We start from the raw sequence: 20,199 nt of genomic DNA on the forward strand, positions 1-20,199 counted from the left end.
AAGTTATTTGATGCAGGCTTCTGATTGGCTGCCAAGTATGCAAATTGCTAAACGAACCGAAATTCCGAAGTTTCCAAATCGAAAGAAGATTTCAAAATCGGAAAAAAGCAAACGTTTGATTTCTTTTTTGTTTTTTTTAAAAAAAAGTTGTCGGCCAACCGGGCGGAGACGTTGCGCAAGTTGTACACCCGACGTCAAAGATGCACATTTACAATGATTTCAAGCACCCGTACGAACCCTGGTTTTAAAAAGTAAGAATACAAGGCCATTGATCATAAAAATGAAAATAACAATCGTGGCAATGGCACTCTATTATCGGTCAACTAAAAGGAAAAATATCCATTGCTAGTGTAGGGCAGCTAATCCTGCCTATTCCCAGCTCACACCCTCCTGAAAACAACCACGGCGGTAAACATGGGGTGACCCAAAACCACAGCACTAAATTCATCCGTAATAAATAGCAAAGGCGTCTCACCAACACCAAGATGGAAACCTGATCCCCTTTGCTCTGTTGTTATCATATAAAACAGTTTTTCAACCCGTCTGCCAGGGCACACCAGTCTGCCGTGTGAACTTGTCTAGTGTGCTGCGGGAAATTGCCCAATTTCATCCTTGCGAATAAAAAAACAGGACATTCTCGTTTTACAGGGATAAACCGAGTACCGTAAATTCCGCACTATAAGCCGCTACTTTTTTCCCAAACGTTCAACCCTGCGGCTTATTCAGTGATGCGGCCAATTGATGTCATTTTTCTAACAGCCGCCAGCGGCGCTCGAGTACAAAAGGTAAGATTTAGACCGGGGGAATATATGCGCCGAGGAAGACTGCAACTTCTTGGCTTGTGCATAAATTGAATTAGCGTAAACATACCCTCATCATGCAAAATGCAAAACGAAAGGCCCACGACGCAGCACATGAGGAAGATGAGGACGGTTTAGCAAGATTTTTACAAGTACGGTATGATTTTTTTACCAGACTCGTTTACTGTGTTGCGAGCGTGTTGCTAGCGTGTTTTGGAATAAGGGAGCGTGGGACGACGTCTGTATGACAAAGTTTCTTTCGGACACTGAGAAAGACGACTTTGATGGCTTCAGTTCTAAGGAGGAAGATGAGGACGGTTTACCCTGATTTTTACAAGTACGGTATGTTTTTTTAACAGAGCCGTTTACTGTGTTGCGAGCGTGTTGCTAGCGTGTTGCTACCTGTCACAGGCACTGTTTGGGATGAAAGTTATATTTTTATTATTAAAGCTTTGAAAACTCTCTCGGTGTACCGTCTTTCTTTGTAAATATGTGTAACCATGTATAATATGTATGTGCAACTGTATATTTTTGTAATGTATTTATTTGTATTTATTTTGGACACTTATTCTGATATGTCTTGCACGGGCCAATTAAAAAGAAGGGGCGTAACAAACACGGGGTGACGTGAAGTGGGGACCGGTAAAGGTGAGTGTTTGTGGACACGGCGGACAATAGTGGATATATATTTTTCCCACCCTCAACCTTTGGAAATATACTCTTTTTTCCTTGGATTACTTTCAACGGGACCCGGACTCTGCAGGTCTGCATCAAACCTTTAGTACCAGTATAATTTTCCATTCATTTTGCCGGCTGTGATTTATGGACTTTGTACTTTAATGTAGGACGTTCAAACCAAATTCAGTCTCAATCGCGGGACCAAAGTCCAGTTTGGGTTAATTTTAAGTTTGTAATACATTCTTTTAATGTGGGCGCATGCGGCTAATATACAGGTGCGGCTTGTGTACGTACAAAATCGGTTTTCCTCTCAAAATGTGGTGGGTGCGGCTTATAATCAGGTACACTCTATAGTCCGGAATTTACGGTAATTATAACGTTCATTCATATCACTGAGTGGGAATACATGATATTTGTCTCCTTTTTATTTGCGCAGGAGGTACCGGAACACATATTTCGTGACTTTTTTGAATTAGTTTAGGATTGCCCCGCAAAAAATAGTACAATAAATGGAATAAAGTAAAGAAACTTGCATAAATGTTTAATAATTCTTAAGTTATTTGAAAAAAAACTATTTTGCTCATTTTATGTATTAGTTATTTTTCTATAAAAAAAAAAAAGAAACAAGATAAAAGTATAGTAAAACTTCAAAAACATGTAATAAAATCCCATTTTACAGCAAAATTATTAACCAAAATGTATTAATTTCCCAGCCATGGTAACCACAAACAATAAGAAAAACGTTGTCAGTTTAAGCTTTAAGAAAAAAATTGTGCCTCGAGATTTTTTAACAAAAAAAAAAACACTGATATGAAAGACAGACAGGCTTCAATCTCAGTTCGATGGGATGCCAACGTTCTTTATATCAAAATATTCAAAAAAGCTTTCCGAAAGGGTTCCTTTTTTTGCAAAGGGATCAAAGGGCATGAGCTTTATCACCATCTAGTAGCAGTTTGTGCATGCCCTCGTCTGTTTTGTTTTTAGAAACTACAACTTTGTCATGATTACCGATATGCATCACCTGTGCCCGCTTCTTTGGCCTCGGACTCTGATTGGCTCCCTGTCCCTATTTAAACCCACTCCTATCTGTCCCCTTTTGTCAGTCCGTCGGCGAACCTCAGTGAACACTAGGCAAGCCTTTTTTGGACCCTGACTCCCACCTGTTTTTTGCTTCTGTCTGTCTGTCCCCCGGCTTCGAGCTCTTTTTGTCCCCGACCATGTCTACTCTCTTATCCTAGCTTACGACTCGCTTCCGACCCCGACCATGTTTTTGCTCTCCTGTCCCGGCTACTGACCCGTTTTTCCGTTACCGACACTCGCCACGGAAGTCCCACTTCCGCGTTCAGTACAACCTGCTTCCCGCGTCCAGCAATCACCGGATCGTGGACGCAACCCTTTCTCTTTCTTCCAATGAAACGCAACGCAAGTGGGTCCTGTCTCCGTTCTGGTCCTGACAAACTTATGTTTTCTCAATTTTTTTAAATACTTTTTTGATCTTTTTCAAATGTGGATGCTGTATAACCCAATTTTTTCAGTTTTTAAAAAAATGGTAGATTTATCTTGTCTTGCCCATTTTGGTTGTACAGTAATCCGCATCGTCTCGGTCAAGGAAGCCGACAACAAAGTTATTGTAGATTGCTAATATTGTCGTGGCATTCTAGGTCGTGTATCTTGCTGTGAGTAAATGGGTGCCACTTTGTGTTTGTAAGGTTAATTATTACCCAATATCAGTGTCTGAAAGTCATGAGAAAAAGTTAGCGGACAGACAACTCTAAAAAGTTGCCTGCCCAGCCATAAAGTTTTTTCACAACTTGAAACGCAATAAGACGACGAATCGCCCGAAAAAACATTGTTTAAGGATTGATCATCAGAATATATAACGGAACAACACTTTTGCTTTTAATGTAAGTTTACGTTTTGTAGCGTCATCCATTTTGTTAGCTTCTTTTGAATCTTTCTTCTGGGGCTGAGGTTTTGGCTTAATTCCTAACCACTTCTCCATTTTTCTTGTGTTCTCCGTGCGTCTACTTTGGGAAATGATTTGCAAATTCACGACCTTATCACGCTCGCGAAAGTCCGGAAACAGGAAGTTATTCGATACAGTCTTCTGATCGGCTGCCGAGTATGCAAATTGCTAGACGAACCGAAATTCCGAAGTTTCCAAATCGAACGAAGATTTCGAAATCGGAAAAAAGCAAACGTTTGATTTGATTGGTTTTTTGTTTTTTTCTTGAAAAAGTTGTCGGCCAACCGGGCGGAGACGTTGCGTAAGTTGTACACCCGACGTAAAAGATGCACGCCCCGGGCGTCCGGGCAGGCATTATTTCAGACACTACCAATAAGGGGAATTACAGTCATTAATAAGGGGACGATTTGGCTGAGGTAGACGGGTATGAAACTCATTTTCGGAGCGTTCTAAACAAAATTAAAACAATTTTAGGCAGTTCTTTTGTATTGAAATGACTATTTGGGTGTGGCTTGTGCAATATATCTCAGAATGTCAGGTCAAATGAACTTTGACCTAAAGGTTGCTATTTTTGACCCAGCTGTTTTAGGAACGGGGCAGCACGGTAGCGCAGTGGTTGGCGCTTGTGCGGCACAGTTCTGAGGTCATGAGATCGAACCTCCTGTGTGGAGTTTGCATGTTCTCCCCGTGCTTGCCCGGATTTCCTCCGGGCACTCCGGTTTCCTCCCACATTCTAAAAAAGGCCAATTGGCCGGTCCAAATTGTCCCTAGGTGTGACTGAGCAAGCACATTGTCCGTCTCTGTGTGCCCTGAGACCAGTTGAGGGTGTCCCCTGCCCACTGCCCCAATATAGCTGAGATGGGCTCCATCACCCCCGTGACCCTATTGAGGATAAGCGGTGCAGATAATGGATGGATGTTTTAGGAACGTGTGTTGATATTGCCCACCGGCTTGCTCCTCCGGAGTCACGCAACGGTTGCGGTCGAGAGCGAGGGTCCAAGGCGGGTTGCAGATGCAATAATAAGACCCGGGAGTGTCCACGCAGAGACCGTTCTTGCAGTTGGTCGGGTCTTCACACTCATTCACATCTACGCGTTAAAACAAAACACACCCACGTTAGGCTGATGTTCATCTTTTAGGAGGAAGTTGATGCTTCCTCACCAGCCACTGCCGCAATCACACATTTCTTCTTGCTAGAGTCCGAGGTCCACGGTGGCTTACAGTTGCAGTAAAAGGAGCCTTCGGTGTTGACGCAACGTCCGTTTCTGCACAGGGACTCGTCGTGGCATTCGTTCACGTCTGCGAAATAGGGACGCATGATCAGTGTTCCCTCTAAGCTGCGCGCGTGCGCAATTACGCACTGCTCGCACATTCTCGGCGCACAAGAAAATCTAGCCAGGTCACAAAAATCAGGGCTCCAAATTGCTCATTAAGAAGCGACTTAAGTCAAAGTTACAGTGCATGATGGTCAAAATACACGGGTTCCCCTGACGTTGGGTCCTAAATGCGGTATTTTGAAGTCGAGTCGAAGTAGAACGAAGTTAGTAGAGATCCGGCTTCTTCGGCTCGGCTCACTAAAAGGAACCAGTTCTTTTGGGTCCTAATCGGCTCTTCGGGTTGTTTTTGCTTCTTTAATCCCAACATGACCAAATATGATGTAAGATGATGCACAACATGACTTAAAGGAAGGCGGGAATAGAACAATAAAGGAAAAAATACCAAAATGAAAAAGTAGTGAAAAGCTGAGAAAAAAAGAAACAAAAAAAGAAGAAAAAATTTAGACAAAAGCCAGAAAAAAAAGAAAAGAAAGAAATGTAGGAAAAAAGTAAATAGAGAACAAAAAAAAACGTAACAGCTCGGAAAAAATAAACACAATGAGATTTTTTTTAAGAATTAAAAAAAAAAATACAAAAAAAACACGGAAAAAAGAATGAAAAGTTTTTGTTGCGTTTAAATAATTTCCAATGATATCAAGTGAATCTTGTTGCCAACATTGTATTTCCACCAAAAATGTGATTAAGTACAGTTCTGTATCTCACAACCGACGAAATAAGCCCCCCAAAATGTTAATATTATGCGACAAAATATATCAGGAAATAAAAAGAAATGGATATCTTGTGAAAGAATTGTAAGAACAAACGGCGTTTGTAGGCCATCATGCATGAGTCAATTCATTCAAAAGAGAAAAATCATTTTGCATTGCTGGAAACTCGGCTTGATGTCAAGTTTTGGACATGCATGATAATGATTTAGTTGCCACACTTGGGATTGCCGTTGCTCACTGTTGTTTCAAGCGTTGCTCACCGACTTTGTCTGAACACTCAGACCCGTAAGGAAAATGACAGGGAACATTGCCCATGATCCTGGTGCCATGGCATGCCGCCCTCAGAGAGAAGACCTACCGATGCATTCGAGAAGATTGCCGTCGTAGTAAAAACCTTGCTGGCAGTAGCACTCGTATCCCGGCTGCGTGTTCTGACAGCGGCCCTTTTTGCAGATTTCGTCGGCGAAAAGAGAGCACTCGTCGATATCTGCGAAAGAAAGGCTCCGTTAGAGTACTCGGGGAAGGACAGACGTCACAAAACGGGACATCACATCTACCCTGGAAGGCAGGCCGGCTGTACATGAGCCCTTCGTCGTAATAGAGACCCTGCCCGTGGGGACATAGGAAGTGGAATTCGGCTGCGGGGACAAGACAGGACATATGTTAAAAGACGAAAGTCATTCGAAGACGTGGACAGTTTGGGTGGCACCTGAGTGAGAAACGGGACAGGGGTAGATCTCGCAGTGGTCTCCCCAGCCCACCCCGATAGAGCAGCAGCACTCCTGCTTGGTGACGTTGGTGGCCAGGACGCTGTCGCAGAAGACGGTGTCGTCCAAGTTCAGGTAACACTCTTTTTTCTCATCCGCGACAATCTGTGGCGCTGCGATGGAGGAAATACGAGTCGGCATCGAACGGGCAATGATTGCGTACGATGAGTTTCAGTTCCTGATTTCATCCGCCCCATCATAATATCGGAGTATGTCAATCCCTAGGTATCAAAAGTTCATTTGAAGTGGTCCCTCTGGCTGCTCGAGGGCAGTGTGGCGAGTTGGTTCAGGTGTAAAAGTGCATTCACTCAACTGTTAAATGCCCAACATGAAAATATTTTTTGTGAATAAATAAGTTGGGTTTAAAACACCCCTTGTCATCCATGATTATAATATTTAGGGTAGGTTACTAATGTTGTCATGATTACTGATGCCTCGGACGCTGATTGGCTCCCTGTCCCTATTTAAACCCACTCCTTTCTGTCCCCTGTTGTCAGTCCGTCTGCGAATCTGTTTTTACACGGCAAGCCCTTTTTCGACCCCGACTCCCTCCTGTCTGTTTTTGCTCCCGTCTGTCTCGGCTTACGACCCGTTTCATCCCCCTTCCAGGATGACCAGGCTGCAACGGGTGCAATGCAAACTTGAACCAACTCACCGCGCTACACAAACTCAACACTGCCCTCCAGCGGCCAGTGAAAGCATTGGGTTTGCATTTATTTAACAAAATCATAACATTTGATAGAAAAGACCCAGGGACTCTATTCTTTTATGACATGGTACTCCATTAAATCATCCAACAGGCTCGTGTATGTGTTCCCTGCCTGATTTAGAGGATATATTATTTGAATTCAATAGAATACAATTTTAACTATTTTGTAAAATGAGAGAATATATATATACAGGGAGTGCAGAATTATTAGGCAAATGAGTATTTTGACCACATCATCCTCTTTATGCATGTTGTCTTACTCCAAGCTGTATAGGCTCGAAAGCCTACTACCAATTAAGCATATCAGGTGATGTGCATCTCTGTAATGAGAAGGGGTGTGGTCTAATGACATCAACACCCTATATCAGGTGTGCATAATTATTAGGCAACTTCCTTTCCTTTGGCAAAATGGGTCAGAAGAGGGACTTGACAGGCTCTGAAAAGTCAAAAATAGTGAGATATCTTGCAGAGGGATGCAGCACTCTTAAAATTGCCAAGCTTCTGAAGCGTGATCATCGAACAATCAAGCTACATTCAAAATAGTCAACAGGGTCGCAAGAAGCGTGTAGAAAAACCAAGGCGCAAAATAACTGCCCGTGAACTGAGAAAAGTCAAGCGTACCCCTGCCAAGATGTCACTTGCCACCAGTTTTGCCATATTTCAGAGCTGCAACATCACTGGAGTGCCCAAAAGCACAAGGTGTGCAATACTCAGAGACATGGCCAAGGTAAGAAAGGCTGAAAAACGACCACCACTGAACAAGACACACAAGCTGAAACGTCAAGACTGGGCCAAGAAAAATCTCAAGACGGATTTTTCTAAGGTTTTATGGACTGATGAAATGAGAGTGAGTCTTGATGGGCCAGATGGATGGGCCCGTGGCTGGATCGGTAAAGGGCAGAGAGCTCCAGTCCGCCTCAGACGCCAGCAAGGTGGAGGTGGGGTACTGGTATGGGCTGGTATCATCAAAGATGAGCTTGTGGGGCCTTTTCCGGTTGAAGATGGACTCAAGCTCAACTCCCAGTCCTACTGCCAGTTTCTGGAAGACACCTTCTTCAAGCAGTGGTACAGGAAGAAGTCTGCATCCTTCAAGAAAAACATGATTTTCATGCAGGACAATGCTCCATCACACGCATCCAAGTACTCCACAGCGTGGCTGGCAAGAAAGGGTCTAAAAGAAGAAAAACTAATGACATGGCCTCCTTGTTCACCTGATCTGAACCCCATAGAGAACCTGTGGTCCCTCATCAAATGTGAGATTTACAAGGAGGGAAAACAGTACACCTCTCTGAACAGTGTCTGGGAGGCTGTGGTCGCTGCTGCACGCAATGTTGATCGTGAACAGATCAAAGCACTGACAGAATCCATGGATGGCAGGCTTTTGAGTGTCCTTGCAAAGAAAGGTGGCTATATTGGTCACTGATTTGTTTTTGTTTTGTTTTTGAATGTCAGAAATGTATATTTGTGAATGTTGAGCTGTTATATTGGTTTCCCTGATGAAAATAAATCATTGAAATGGGTATACATTTGTTTTTTGTTAAGTTGCCTAATAATTATGCACAGTAATAGTCACCTGCACACACAGATATCCTCCTAAAATAGCTAAAACTAAAAAAGCCCCACTCCAACTTCCAAAATATTCAGCTTTGATATTAATGAGACTTTTGGGTTCATTAAGAACATGCTTGTTGTTCAATAATAAAATTCATCCTCAAAAATACAACTTGCCTAATAATTCTGCACTCCCTGTATATAATTTTATACAAATAAATTGTAAAAGTTAAAAAGAATAATATTCGAAATGAGCAAAATCATTTGCCATAAAAAAAAATAATTTAGATGAGGAAAATCTCTCTCTCTCTCTCTCTCTCTCTCTCTCTGTCTGTCCCTCTCTCGCTCTCTTTCCCTCTCTCTCTATGTCTCTCTCTCTGTCTCTCTGTCTGCCTCTCTCTCTGTCTCTCTCTCTGTCTCTCTCCCTCTCTCTTTCTCTCTCTCTCTTTATGTCTCTCTTTCTGTCTGTCTGTCTCTGTCTCTTTTTCTGTCTATGTCTCTCTCTCTCTCTCTCTGTTTATGTCTCTCTCTCTCTCTCTCTCTCTCTTTCTCTCTGTCTATGTCTGTCTCTCTCACTATATATATCTCTCACTATATCTCTCTCTATCTCTCTCTCTCTATGTCTGTCACTCTCTCTGTCTCATGTGTCCACGTCTCTCTCTCTGTCTCTCTCTCTTTCTCTCTCTATGTCTCTGTCTATGTCTGTCTCTCTCTCTCTCTGTCTATGTCTCTCTAACTATATCTCTCTCTATGTCTCTCTCTCTATGTCTGTCTCTTTCTCTATGTCTGTCTCTCTCTATGTCTATGTCACTCTCTCTGTCTCATGTGTCTATGTCTCTCTCTCTGTCTCATGTATCTATGTCTCTCTCTCTGTCTCTCTCTCTCTCTCTCTCTTTCTCTCTCTATGTCTATGTCTCTCTTTCTCTCTCTCTGTCTATGTCTCTATGTCTCTCTCTCTCTCTCTCTATGTCTCTATGTCTCTCTCTCTCCCTCTCTATGTCTCTCTCTCTCCCTCTCTATGTCTCTCTCTCTCACTATATCTCTCTCTATGTCTCTCTCTCTGTTTGTCTCTCTCTATGTCTGTCTCTCTCTCTCTATGGCTGTCTCTCTCTTTCTCTCTCCATGTCTCTGTCTATGTCTCGCGTTCTCTCTCCCTCTCTCTTTCTCTCTCCATGTCTCTGTCTATGTCTCTCTCTCTCTCACCATATCTCTGTCTATGTCTCTCTGTCTCTCTCTACATCTCTCTCTCTCTCTCTCTTGCTCGCTCTCGCTCTATCGCTCTCTTTCTCTCTGAATCATTTTAAACCCCCGAAAAAGAGATGGGAACGAACATGACGTTTTTATGGGGAGACGGAGGAAGACACGCTTACCCTCGCAGCTGTGTTTGTCCTCGGAGAGGACGTAGCCGTGATGGCAGACGCAGACGTAGGATCCGGGCCGGTTCTCGCAGGATCCGTAGGGCTGGCAAAGGCTCCAGTCCGACGCGCATTCGTCAACGTCTGCCAAGGAAAACAAAACTTTGTCATTCCAATCCAAACATCAGACTGGAGGATGTCTGGCTGGATTAAGGAAAGAAAACATTGCCTTTATTGGTATGTTGGAACATTATGGCGTCGGGAAATGAAGATTATTATACGTGATGCTGTCCTGCTGCTGAATTCTGCTTTACTCACGTTGTGTCATGATCACTGATGTGACTCAGCCGTACCCGCTCTTTTGGCGCCAACCGCCGCGGGTTCTGATTGGCTCCCTGTCAGTATTTGAACCCACTCCTGTCTGTCCCCTTTCATCAGTCCATCTGCGAACCTCAATGTATACAAGGCAAGCCTTTTTCCACCCTGACTCCCACCTGTCCCGCTTTTGCTCCCGTCTGTCTCCGGCTACAACCTGTTTTGCTCCTGACCACGTCTGCTCTCCTGTCCCGGCATTTGACCTCTATTTGTCCTCGACTACGTCTACTCTCCCGTCCTGGCTAACGACTCGTTTCTGACCCCGACCACGCTTTGCTCTTAAAGGATTTTATACGATTGACTCATAATACAATGAAGATTTTCACTGAGTAGGTTTTAGTTCAATGGCAGGTCAGGCTGTTCCAAATGCAAAATATTTTGTCTAGTTCTTTTGATAACAGGACTCTGACGGAGGACGGCAGGTTGTTATTTTGAGAACAATATGTAGAAACGCTTGGCGTTGTTTTGAGAAAACCCACGTTGGGCTTCCTTGGCACGCCCATGGGAGGAGCTGGCACACCATCTTGCAGGGAGATGTGGGCCAAGGAGAAAAAAAGAGCTAAAGGACTTCAGAAGATGGTTTTCAGAGACTCCAACGACACTAATTCGGCCGTTTTCGATGGAGTACACTTAGTTAAATTGTTAATGAAATAAAATCTGCCCCCGTGTGGAAATGTCGGTTTTACTGTTCATCTTTTCCGTCAAGAAACGAGCGCGCATAAATTGTTGAGTGAATGTAGGTTGTGTTTGGTTAATGGAGTCAGGTAACTCATTCCAACAATTTGGTAAATGGTACATTTTGATATTTAATTCCCAACACTTGCGTTACGTTTCTCTTAGTCTTATTAGAAGAAAGGAAAGGGTTGCACCCACGATCCGGTGATCGCTGGATGCGGGAAGCAGTTCACTCTGAACACGGAAGTGGGACTCCCGTGGCGAGCGATGGCGGTTTCGGGAACAGAAAAAAAACAGGTCAGTAGGCAGGACAGGAGAGGAGAAAATGTGGTCAGGATCAAAAAACAGGATGAAGTCGGAAAACAGACGGGAGCAAAAACAGGTGGGAGTCAGGGTCGAAAAGAGCTTGCCTAGAGTAAACTGAGGTTCGCAGACGGACTGACAACAAGTGACAGAAAGGAGTTTGTTTAAATAGGCAGAGGGAGCCAATCAGAGTCCAAGCACAGGTGATTCACATCGGTAATCATGACATAATAACCAAAAGAAAGCATCTTGAACAGTACCAAGAAACGGCAAAGAAGATCTTTCAGTAGTTTGAAGCCCAGAGACAAAATACATATGGAGTGTCTCAGCTTAATGTTGTTTGCAAGCTCTCAAGATTGCACAAGCCAAGATATATGCGGGTTCACCACTTTCACGGGTTGATGTAGATTATTTCTTCTATTTATTTTTTTATGTGGCAATTTTAAGCATTTACCGTCATTTTGAACTATAGATTTACTCTTCAGAGTAAAACTTTAATTTTGGGTGTCAATAATCTGTGGGGGTAACAGTGTTACATTTTAAATGACCTAACTAATAACCAGGGTTGGGTAGGGTTACTTTAACTGGGTTACTTTCAATGACTTTTGGATGACTCCAATAGCAAATATGCTAATACACAGGCGTCAAACAGTCGGCCCGCGGGCCAGATCAGGCCCGCCAGGGGATTGAATCCGGCCCGCGAAACAACAGTCAGAGAAGAACAAGAGAAAAAAAAGCTGCAGGTTGAAATATGTCAACTTGAGCCAAGTGCCTCTCACAAAGACACTGTACTTGTATTTATTTCTATCTCTCTGTCTCTCTGTCTCTCTCTCTTCCACCCCTTTTCTCCCACTCTCTGTCTCTTTCACTCTCTGTGTCTCTCCTTTTATCTTCCATTGTTGCTCTTTGTCTCTTTTTCTCTCTCTCTGTCTATCTAACTTCTTTTGCTCTAACTTCATTTTTTCATTTTCTCTCTTTTCTCTTTCTCTCTTCCTACCCTTCGGGCTTTCTTTTCTCTTTTCTCTCCTTCTGTCTTTTCTCTCTTTGGATTTCTTTCTTCCTCTCCATTTCTTTCCCCCTCTCTCACGACTTCTTTTTTCATCTCTTTTGTTTCTCACACTCTCTCCCTCTCTCTCTTTATTCGTCCCGCCCTCTCTCTTCTTTTCCCTCCTTCTTTCTCTTATTTCTTTATCTATCTTTTTCTTTCTCTTGAATCTACTCGTCCGGCCCCCAACAGAATGTTTGTTCTATCGTGTGGCCCCCGAGTTAAAATGAGTTTGACACCCCTGTGCTAATAAAAGACAAAAGAAACTCAATAGGAGTCAAATGATGACTCACAACACGTGGTAAGCTTTCCCTCCTGGCTTTGATCTCCGGCAAAACGAACATAAAATGCGACAGAAACAAAATGAAAATAAATCCAAACAGCTTGCTAACATCATTTTTGCCGTTACTCCCCAAGCCTGCACAAAATGGAGTCATTTTATTCATATTGAGTTTCTTTTGTCTTGTATTAGCATATTTGCTATTGGAGTCATCCAAAAGTCATTGAAAGTAATCAAGTTAAAGTAACCCTACCCAACCATGCTAATAACTGTCTGGAGCTAATGACTGTTTTTCAGTAACACGCCTAGCTAAGTTTGGAACTTTCAGATTGGTTTACAGTTTGGAGTCAAGTAAAGACCCCAAATCCCCCCGATAATACGTTTGCATGTCGATACTTTCGTCGATATTTGATATTTCCTTTAGGATTGGAACGGACTGACCTTGGCAACGCCTGCCGACCAGCGTGTAGCCCCTCTGGCACTCGCAAGTGTAGGAGCCCATGCTGTTGATGCAACGGCCTCGTTGACAGTTCGAAGGCCTCTCGCACTCGTTGATATCTGGAGAGACGACATCGAGATAGCCGGCTAACCCGTGATCACCTTTCCTCGACCAAATTATTCAATGTGGCTGTTAAAAGTATTCCCAAACGCGATTTTTTTTTCAATCAGGCACAGAACGTACCGTGTTCCTCACCACAAATGGAAATATGGAGACTCAGAGTTGCTTGTTTCCTCTAAAACGGTGACATCATCGAAGGAACAAAATTGGGAATCCCATTAACACAACATATGAGGCAGCTCCAAAACAAATCGCAGTGAACAGTGATTGCATAGCCGCCATTTCTGCTTGAGGGAATTAGAACTTGGCTTATCCTGACACTGGAGGCCTTGTTACTATTTTTTTCAGAGTCGCAGGCTTCTTTGACCAAAAACTGGTTAAGTTTCCCTGCCTCTGTTACAGAGTGAGCGCGTTTTGAGAAATGGATAATCAGAGTTGCTTGTTTCCTCTAAAACGGTGACGTCATCGAAGGAACAAAATTGGGAATCCCATTAACACAACACGTGAGGCAGCTCCAAAACAAATCGCAGTGAACAGTGATTGATAGCGGCCATTTCTGCTTGAGGGAATTAGAACTTGGCTTGTCCTGACACTGGAGGCCTTGTGACTATTTTTTCAGAGCTGCAAGCTTCTTCGACTAAAAGTTTCTCTGCCGCTGTTACATAGTGCGTTCTATGTTTGAATTCCTATTTAAGTCAAGTTTTAGGGTATTTAATAGATATTTATTCTGTTCGGCCTGCAACCAAAGGTGTGATTTGAGTATTGTCCCTCTGTGTAATTGAGTTTGACACCGCTGGCATAGAATTCTCAACTAAACCTACCAAAACTTTTCTTGAAACACTCATAACTCATAATTTGAGTAATTGCCTCGTAAAACAGAGCTGGACAGCCTGACAACTGTAGCTGAGAGACGGGCACTCAACAAGCTGCTGTCAATCATGGAATATTCATCACATCCACTACACAGCATCATCTCCAGACAGAGGAGCAGCTTCAGCGACAGACCACTGTCACAGTCTTGTTCCACGGACAGACTGAGGAGATCATTTCTTCCTCATGCCATGAGGCTCTTGAACTCCACCGGAGGAGTAAAAGCCACATTAAACCCCAACCCCACATTTGTATATTACCCTATTTTTATGACGGTGTGTATTTTCTGTAGCACTATTTAAATACTCTATAGCGAAACGTTATATTGGGTATTTATGTATTCTATATCTTTTATACTATTCTTTTATTTTTCAAGACAAGAATACTGCTGGAAGTGGGAATTTCCCTACAGGGATGAATAAAGTCTCTCTCTCTCTCTCTCTCTCTCTCTCTCTCTCTCTCTCTCACTCTCTCTATGACTGTCTCTCTCTCTCTCTCTCTCTCTCTCTCTCTCACTATGACTGTCTCTCTCTCACTATCTCTCTCTCTCTCTATGACTGTCTCTCTCTCACTATCTCTCTCTCTCTCTCTCTCACTATCTCTCTCTCTCTCTATGACTGTCTCTCTCTCTCTCTCTCTATCTCTCTCACAATGACTGTCTCTCTCTCACTATCTCTCTCTCTCTCTATGACTGTCTCTCTCTCACTCTCTCTCTCTCTCTCTCTCTCTCTCTCTCTCTCACTATGACTGTCTCTCTCAATATCTCTCTCTCTCTCTATGGCTGTCTCTCTCTCTCACTATGACTGTCTCTCTCTCTCTCTCTCTCTCTCTCTCTCTATGACTGTCTCTCTCTCTCACTATCTCTCTCTCTATGACTGTCTCTCTCTCACTATCTCTCTCTCTCTCTCAATGACTGTCTCTCTCTCACTATCTCTCTCTCTCTCTCTCAATGACTGTCTCTCTCTCACTGTCTCTCTCTCTCTCTCTCTATGACTGTCTCTCTCCCTCACTATGACTGTCTCTCTCTCTCTATGACTGTCTCTCACGATCTCTCTCACTCTCTCTATGACTGTCTCTCTCTCACTATCTCTCTCTCTCTCTATGACTGTCTCTCTCTCACTATCTCTCTCTCTCTCTATGACTGTCTCTCTCACTGTCTCTCCCTCTCTCTCTCTCTCTATGGTATCTATGATAGCTCTCTCTCTCTCTCTCTCTCTCTCTCTCTCTCTCTCTCTGTCTGTCTCTCTCTCATTATCTCTCTCTCTATCTATCTCCATCCATCCATCCATCCATCCATCCCTCTATCTATCTAGTGTTCCTTCAATGATGTCTCAGCTCAGGGTGACAAAGACATGCTGTCTTCCGAATGCATTGTATCGTAAAATAATTGTGTACTGATAAAATGTATGGATCTTATGCAAAAACCCTGTAATATCTACCCCGCATTTTACATGTTTAAGAATTTGGGAATACCTTTAAACATCATCAAGAGGAAAGTCAATGAATTCTTGCCTTCGCAATGGCTTCCTTCCTGCGTGCGCTGGTAACCCGGATAGCACTGACATTGAAAGGATCCTTCGGTATTGATGCAGCGGCCGTAGGCGCACAGACGGACGTCCTCGCACTCGTCGATATCTGCGCCAGAGGGGGCCGAAGGAAACGCAAAGGTCGTACGTTATTACAGTTGGACCTCTAGAAAACCGTTACATGATGGACACACTGAGGCAATGTTTAGTCTCCGTTTAAAAAACATTAAAGGGACATTTATAGGAAATCAATGTCCTGCAGCCATCTTCTACTGGCCCTTCATCACTCTTGCTGCTGCTGGACCTTAGTGCTGCTTTTGACACTGTGGACCATAATATCTTACTAGAACGGTTGGAAAAATGAATCGGTCTCTCAGGAACCGTCCTCTTATGGTTCAGATCCTACCTCTCAGATAGGACACACTGCGTTAAATATGGCAAATTGACATCTGAGCCATTTAGTGTTACTTGTGGTGTTCCGCAGGGTTCAGTACTTGGGCCCCTTCTTTTCAGCATTGACATGCTTCCATGAGGTGATATTATTCGCAGTTTCCATTGCTACGCAGATGTCACTCAACTATATCTTCCGATGGGGCAGACCTGGGCACTCCGGTCCTGGAGGGCCATACGTCCTGCCAGATTTTGAAGTTTGCTCTTCTTTAACTCAGGTGATACAAATTATAACCTCGTTAGCAAGCTAGCAAGTGCTCGTTAACGATACTGGTGATTGGAATCACCTGTATTGGATCAGAGAAACCTCAAAAATCATGCGGAACATGCGGCCCTCCAGGACCGGAGTGCCCAGGTCTGCGATGGGGGAATCTGCCACACTAAATTGTGGACATTTGGAGGCCTGCCTCACTGAGATAAAAGAATGGATGTCACTCAACTTCTTGCGCCTTAACTCTGAGAAGACCAAAATGTTAGTCATTGGTCCATCTAAATGCCGTGACTTGTTCTCAAAAACGGCTCTGAACATTGACAAATGTAATATCCCAGAGTGACTCCGTCAAAAATGTAGGTGTCATCTTTGACCCCGATCTGTCCTTTCAAACACTCGTGTAGAAAATGACTAGAACCGCTTTCTTCCATCTTCGCAACATTGCTAAAATTCGTCCTATGCTGTCTCAGTTGGATGCGGAGATTATAATTCATGGGTGATTCACTGTAATGCACTACTCCCCGGTCTCCCGAAGTCCAAAATCAAGAAGCTTCAGCTGGTACAAAATGCTGCAGCGAGGCTTTTAACAAAGACAAGAAAGTTTGATCACATGACCGCGATGTTAGCTAACCTGCATTGGCTCCCTGTTAGCCTAAGATGTGATTTTAAGGTTCTGTTGGTAGTATACAAAATTGTGCATGGACTTGCTCCCTCATATATTTCAGATTTATTTTCCCACTATGTTCCTGTGCGGAGCCTTCGCTCTGTGGTCTATTCGTGATTCCAAGAGCCAAGAAGAAATCTGAAGGTCTGAAAGGGTTTTCCATTCGGGCCCCGGTACTGTGGAAATACTCCTCCCCCGGGATTGGATCTGCAACCTCAGTGGAACTGTTTAAATCTAGGTTTAAAAAACACTATAGATGGATAGATAGATACTTTATTCATCCCCGTAAGGAAATTCACACTATAGCACATGAATAACCTATATTTGATGTTGACAATATCTGTGTATTATTTGCCCTAAATGTAGGTTTTAGATGATGGGATGGTGTCATTACATTCTGTGGTTTGCAATAACCTGTGGTCTTTGCAGCCCTTTGAGACTCTTTTATGATTAAGGGCTCTACAAAGAAACATGACTTGACTGAGGTTTTTGAATTTTCCCTTGCCCTCATGTAGGTTTTAGATCAGGGTACGGTGTCATAATAGTCTGTAGTTTGCGATAGTCTGTGGTCTGTGCAGCCCTTTGAGACTGTCCCTTCTCAAGGTTTCTTCATTTTCCTCATGTTGACATTTTTGAGGTTTTCCTTGCCCTCATGTAGGTTTTAGATCAGGGGATGGTGTCATAATAGTCTGTAGTTTGCAATAGTCTGTGGTCTGTGCAGCCCTTTGAGACTCTTTGTGATTAAGGGCCAAACAAATAAACATGACTTGACTACTGTAGGGACTGCCAGAAAATGTCATTTCAAATGTGTTTCAAATCAAATGTATTGTTATTACCGTTGTTGTTACTGTTAATCATAATAAGAATGATGTATTATTCTTAATATTGTTATTATTACTATTATTATTACAGTAACAGTGAAATTCTCAAAGGTAAACAGAAACTGTACAATATTTCAAAAGATTAATAACTCATAAGGCTCGGGATTGGATTGTGTCTTTTCACTGTAGGGGGCGCTAAAGAGTCGTTCTGCTTTCATCACAGAACCCTTAAACACCTACATTCCTACCTGGCCTTGAGAGTCTATCGTGTTTGGTGAGTTTCGGAACGGTTCGCAAGCTTTGCATCGGAATCATTTCTGATCTCATATTAATTTCACCTTTATGACTCGACAGAAAACGGAGAAAATATGGAAAGACTCACCGCTGCAACCTTTGCTGTCCACAGAGGGAAGGAAGCCTTCGTTGCACAGGCAGCGGTAAGTTCCCGGAAGGTTTTCGCATCTCCCGTTCGGACACATTGCAGGCTTCTGACACTCGTTTATATCTACCCAACACATATTCAAATCAGACTTTTGGGCATTTGGTCAGTTTACTCTAGGCAAGCTTTTGACCCTGACTCACTCCTGTTTTTGTCCCCGTCTGTTTCCCGGCTTCGACCCGTTTTTTTTATCTTGACCACGTTTTTGCTCTCCTGTCCCAGATACTGACCCGTTTTTTCTGTTCCCAATACCTTCATCGCCACTTCCGCATTCAGAGCGACCTTCCCTTTCTTACCAATAAAACTGAGAGAAACGTACCGCAAGTGGGTCCTGTCTCCGTTCTGGTTCTGACAGTAACGCGTTATTGAAAAGTATTTGTAACTCAACTGTTGTTACAATACAATACTCTGATCTCTAATCTCTCATTTGCTTCACTCACAATATAGCATGTGTTTATATTTAGCCACAAAAAACTCATGAGGTTATTCTCTTTACCGTATTTACCACGATTAAAAATAATCTTATCTAATAATAATAAGTGTCCCCAGTTGTGATCGGTAGGCCGGGGAAGAGATGTGGCTTATACAGGAACAAAATCAATAGGGCTAACGTGAGCCAAGATTTTACGGTAAAAGTGTGGTGAACATCTGTATTTTTATTTGTGAAACGATTTTTGCCCTACGCGATGCCTGAAGGAAAAAGAAAACATCTAAAACAGTACTCAGATTTGGAGAGGGAGATCTTTGAGAAGTTTTAAGCCCTGAGACAAAAAATGGATTATCACGACCAGAACGGTGTCAGGAACGGCAAAAAACGGGCCAGTACACGGAATAGAAGAGCAAAAACGTGGTCCATATCAGAAAACGGGTCGTTATCCGGGACGGGAGAACAGACGAGGTCGAGATCAAAACAGGTCGTAATTCGGGACAGGAGAGTAGACGTGGTCTAGCTTTAAACAGATCGTAGCGGGAGAAAAACAGGAGCAAAAACACAGAACAGGCGAAAAAAAGGACTTGCCGTGTAAAAACGGAGATTCGCAGACGGACCGACAAAAGGGGACTGGCTGGACGGAGTTTAAATACTGACAGGGAGCCAATCCATCAACAAGCTGCAGCTGGCGCCCAAGGGCGGGGCCAATTGGGTGCCATGGCAACCGTGAATCATGGATATGGATTGACTCAACTGTTTTAGGGGTTCGGCTTCAATGTGAGCACTGTTAATTGTAACTAGCTGGAATAGATACTTCCAGAATAACGGTACTTTTGGGGATCAGTCATCTAGGGTGTTACACCATAACTTTTTAAATGAAGTCACTCATTTCTTCACTGTTGGGTCCTCACCGTAGCAGACCCCGGAGCGGGCCTCGTGACCCGGCAAGCACGGCACACACTCGTAGGAGCCGGCCGTGTTCTCGCATTGCTCGTTCGGGCAAGTTTCCGGGTTCAAGCACTCGTTCATATCTAAAAAGACAGGATCGTCGGGGAAAAAAAGCAAAGGTCGTTCCCGTTGGTAGCGTTTTCTTTCGGTTTCGTGTTCGTTACCTTCGCAAACAGGTTGGCGGTGAGACTTGCTCTGAAAACCTCTCTGACATTGGCACTTATAAGAGCCGGGGAGGTTGAGGCACTGGCCCCCGGGGCCGCAGATGTCCCGCTTGGAACACTCGTTCACATCTGTCGAAGAAGAGAATTCAGGAGCTGAAGAGTACCGTATTTTTCCCACTACAGGCGCACCCGAAAACCTCAAATGTGGACCTTATCCATCGCATGTCGCACCAAAACCAGCTTATCATTGACCACAATCGCATCATTTTGGTAGCATTGGCAATTGAACCAGGTAGAACCCGCAAAGGACATGGATGGTTGTTCACAATTACATAACATAGAATGCAAAGGAAATTGAACCCGGATCACAGCAAGGGGAGCGCCGCATCCTGTCTACTAAACCAAGTGTTGGCAACCCAAAATGTTGAAAGAGCCATATTGGATTAAGAAAAAAAAACAACATGTGTTTGGTGCTGCAAAAAAATAAAAGTTTTATATAAGACTTATAAAGAAGGCAACACATACTGTAATTGTGTGTATATATGTAGAGAGAGAGAGTGAGTGAGAGA

The 20,199-nt window shown here is 43.4% G+C and overlaps 1 protein-coding gene and 1 long non-coding RNA gene across 3 annotated transcripts in view; one reads left to right on the top strand and one right to left on the bottom strand.

Annotated features, from left to right (window-relative positions):
• The window catches only part of ltbp3 (latent transforming growth factor beta binding protein 3), a 78,229-nt gene that overhangs the window by 9,239 nt on the left and 48,791 nt on the right, over positions 1–20,199 (bottom strand). For both annotated transcript variants that reach the window (XM_088320459.1, XM_088320458.1), the window contains exons 13-23: positions 19,631–19,759; positions 19,430–19,549; positions 18,032–18,154; positions 15,490–15,612; positions 12,990–13,106; positions 9,886–10,014; positions 6,198–6,368; positions 6,046–6,126; positions 5,847–5,975; positions 4,606–4,743; positions 4,392–4,532 (exon numbers count right to left, since the gene is read on the bottom strand). In XM_088320459.1, coding sequence (XP_088176585.1) covers positions 4,392–4,532; positions 4,606–4,743; positions 5,847–5,975; positions 6,046–6,126; positions 6,198–6,368; positions 9,886–10,014; positions 12,990–13,106; positions 15,490–15,612; positions 18,032–18,154; positions 19,430–19,549; positions 19,631–19,759 — 1,401 coding nt within the window. The remainder of the gene's footprint in view (positions 1–4,391; positions 4,533–4,605; positions 4,744–5,846; positions 5,976–6,045; positions 6,127–6,197; positions 6,369–9,885; positions 10,015–12,989; positions 13,107–15,489; positions 15,613–18,031; positions 18,155–19,429; positions 19,550–19,630; positions 19,760–20,199) is intronic.
• LOC148348898 (uncharacterized) lies at positions 5,946–18,240 on the top strand. The gene is made up of 3 exons (XR_015847200.1): positions 5,946–6,330; positions 17,839–17,923; positions 18,004–18,240. It is a non-coding gene; the product is annotated as an uncharacterized LOC148348898 (long non-coding RNA).

Source organism: Urocampus carinirostris, chromosome 17 (assembly GCF_059441175.1).
Source record: "Urocampus carinirostris isolate Australia breed hairy pipefish chromosome 17, RoL_Ucar_1.0, whole genome shotgun sequence".
Taxonomy (NCBI): Eukaryota; Metazoa; Chordata; class Actinopteri; order Syngnathiformes; family Syngnathidae; genus Urocampus; species Urocampus carinirostris.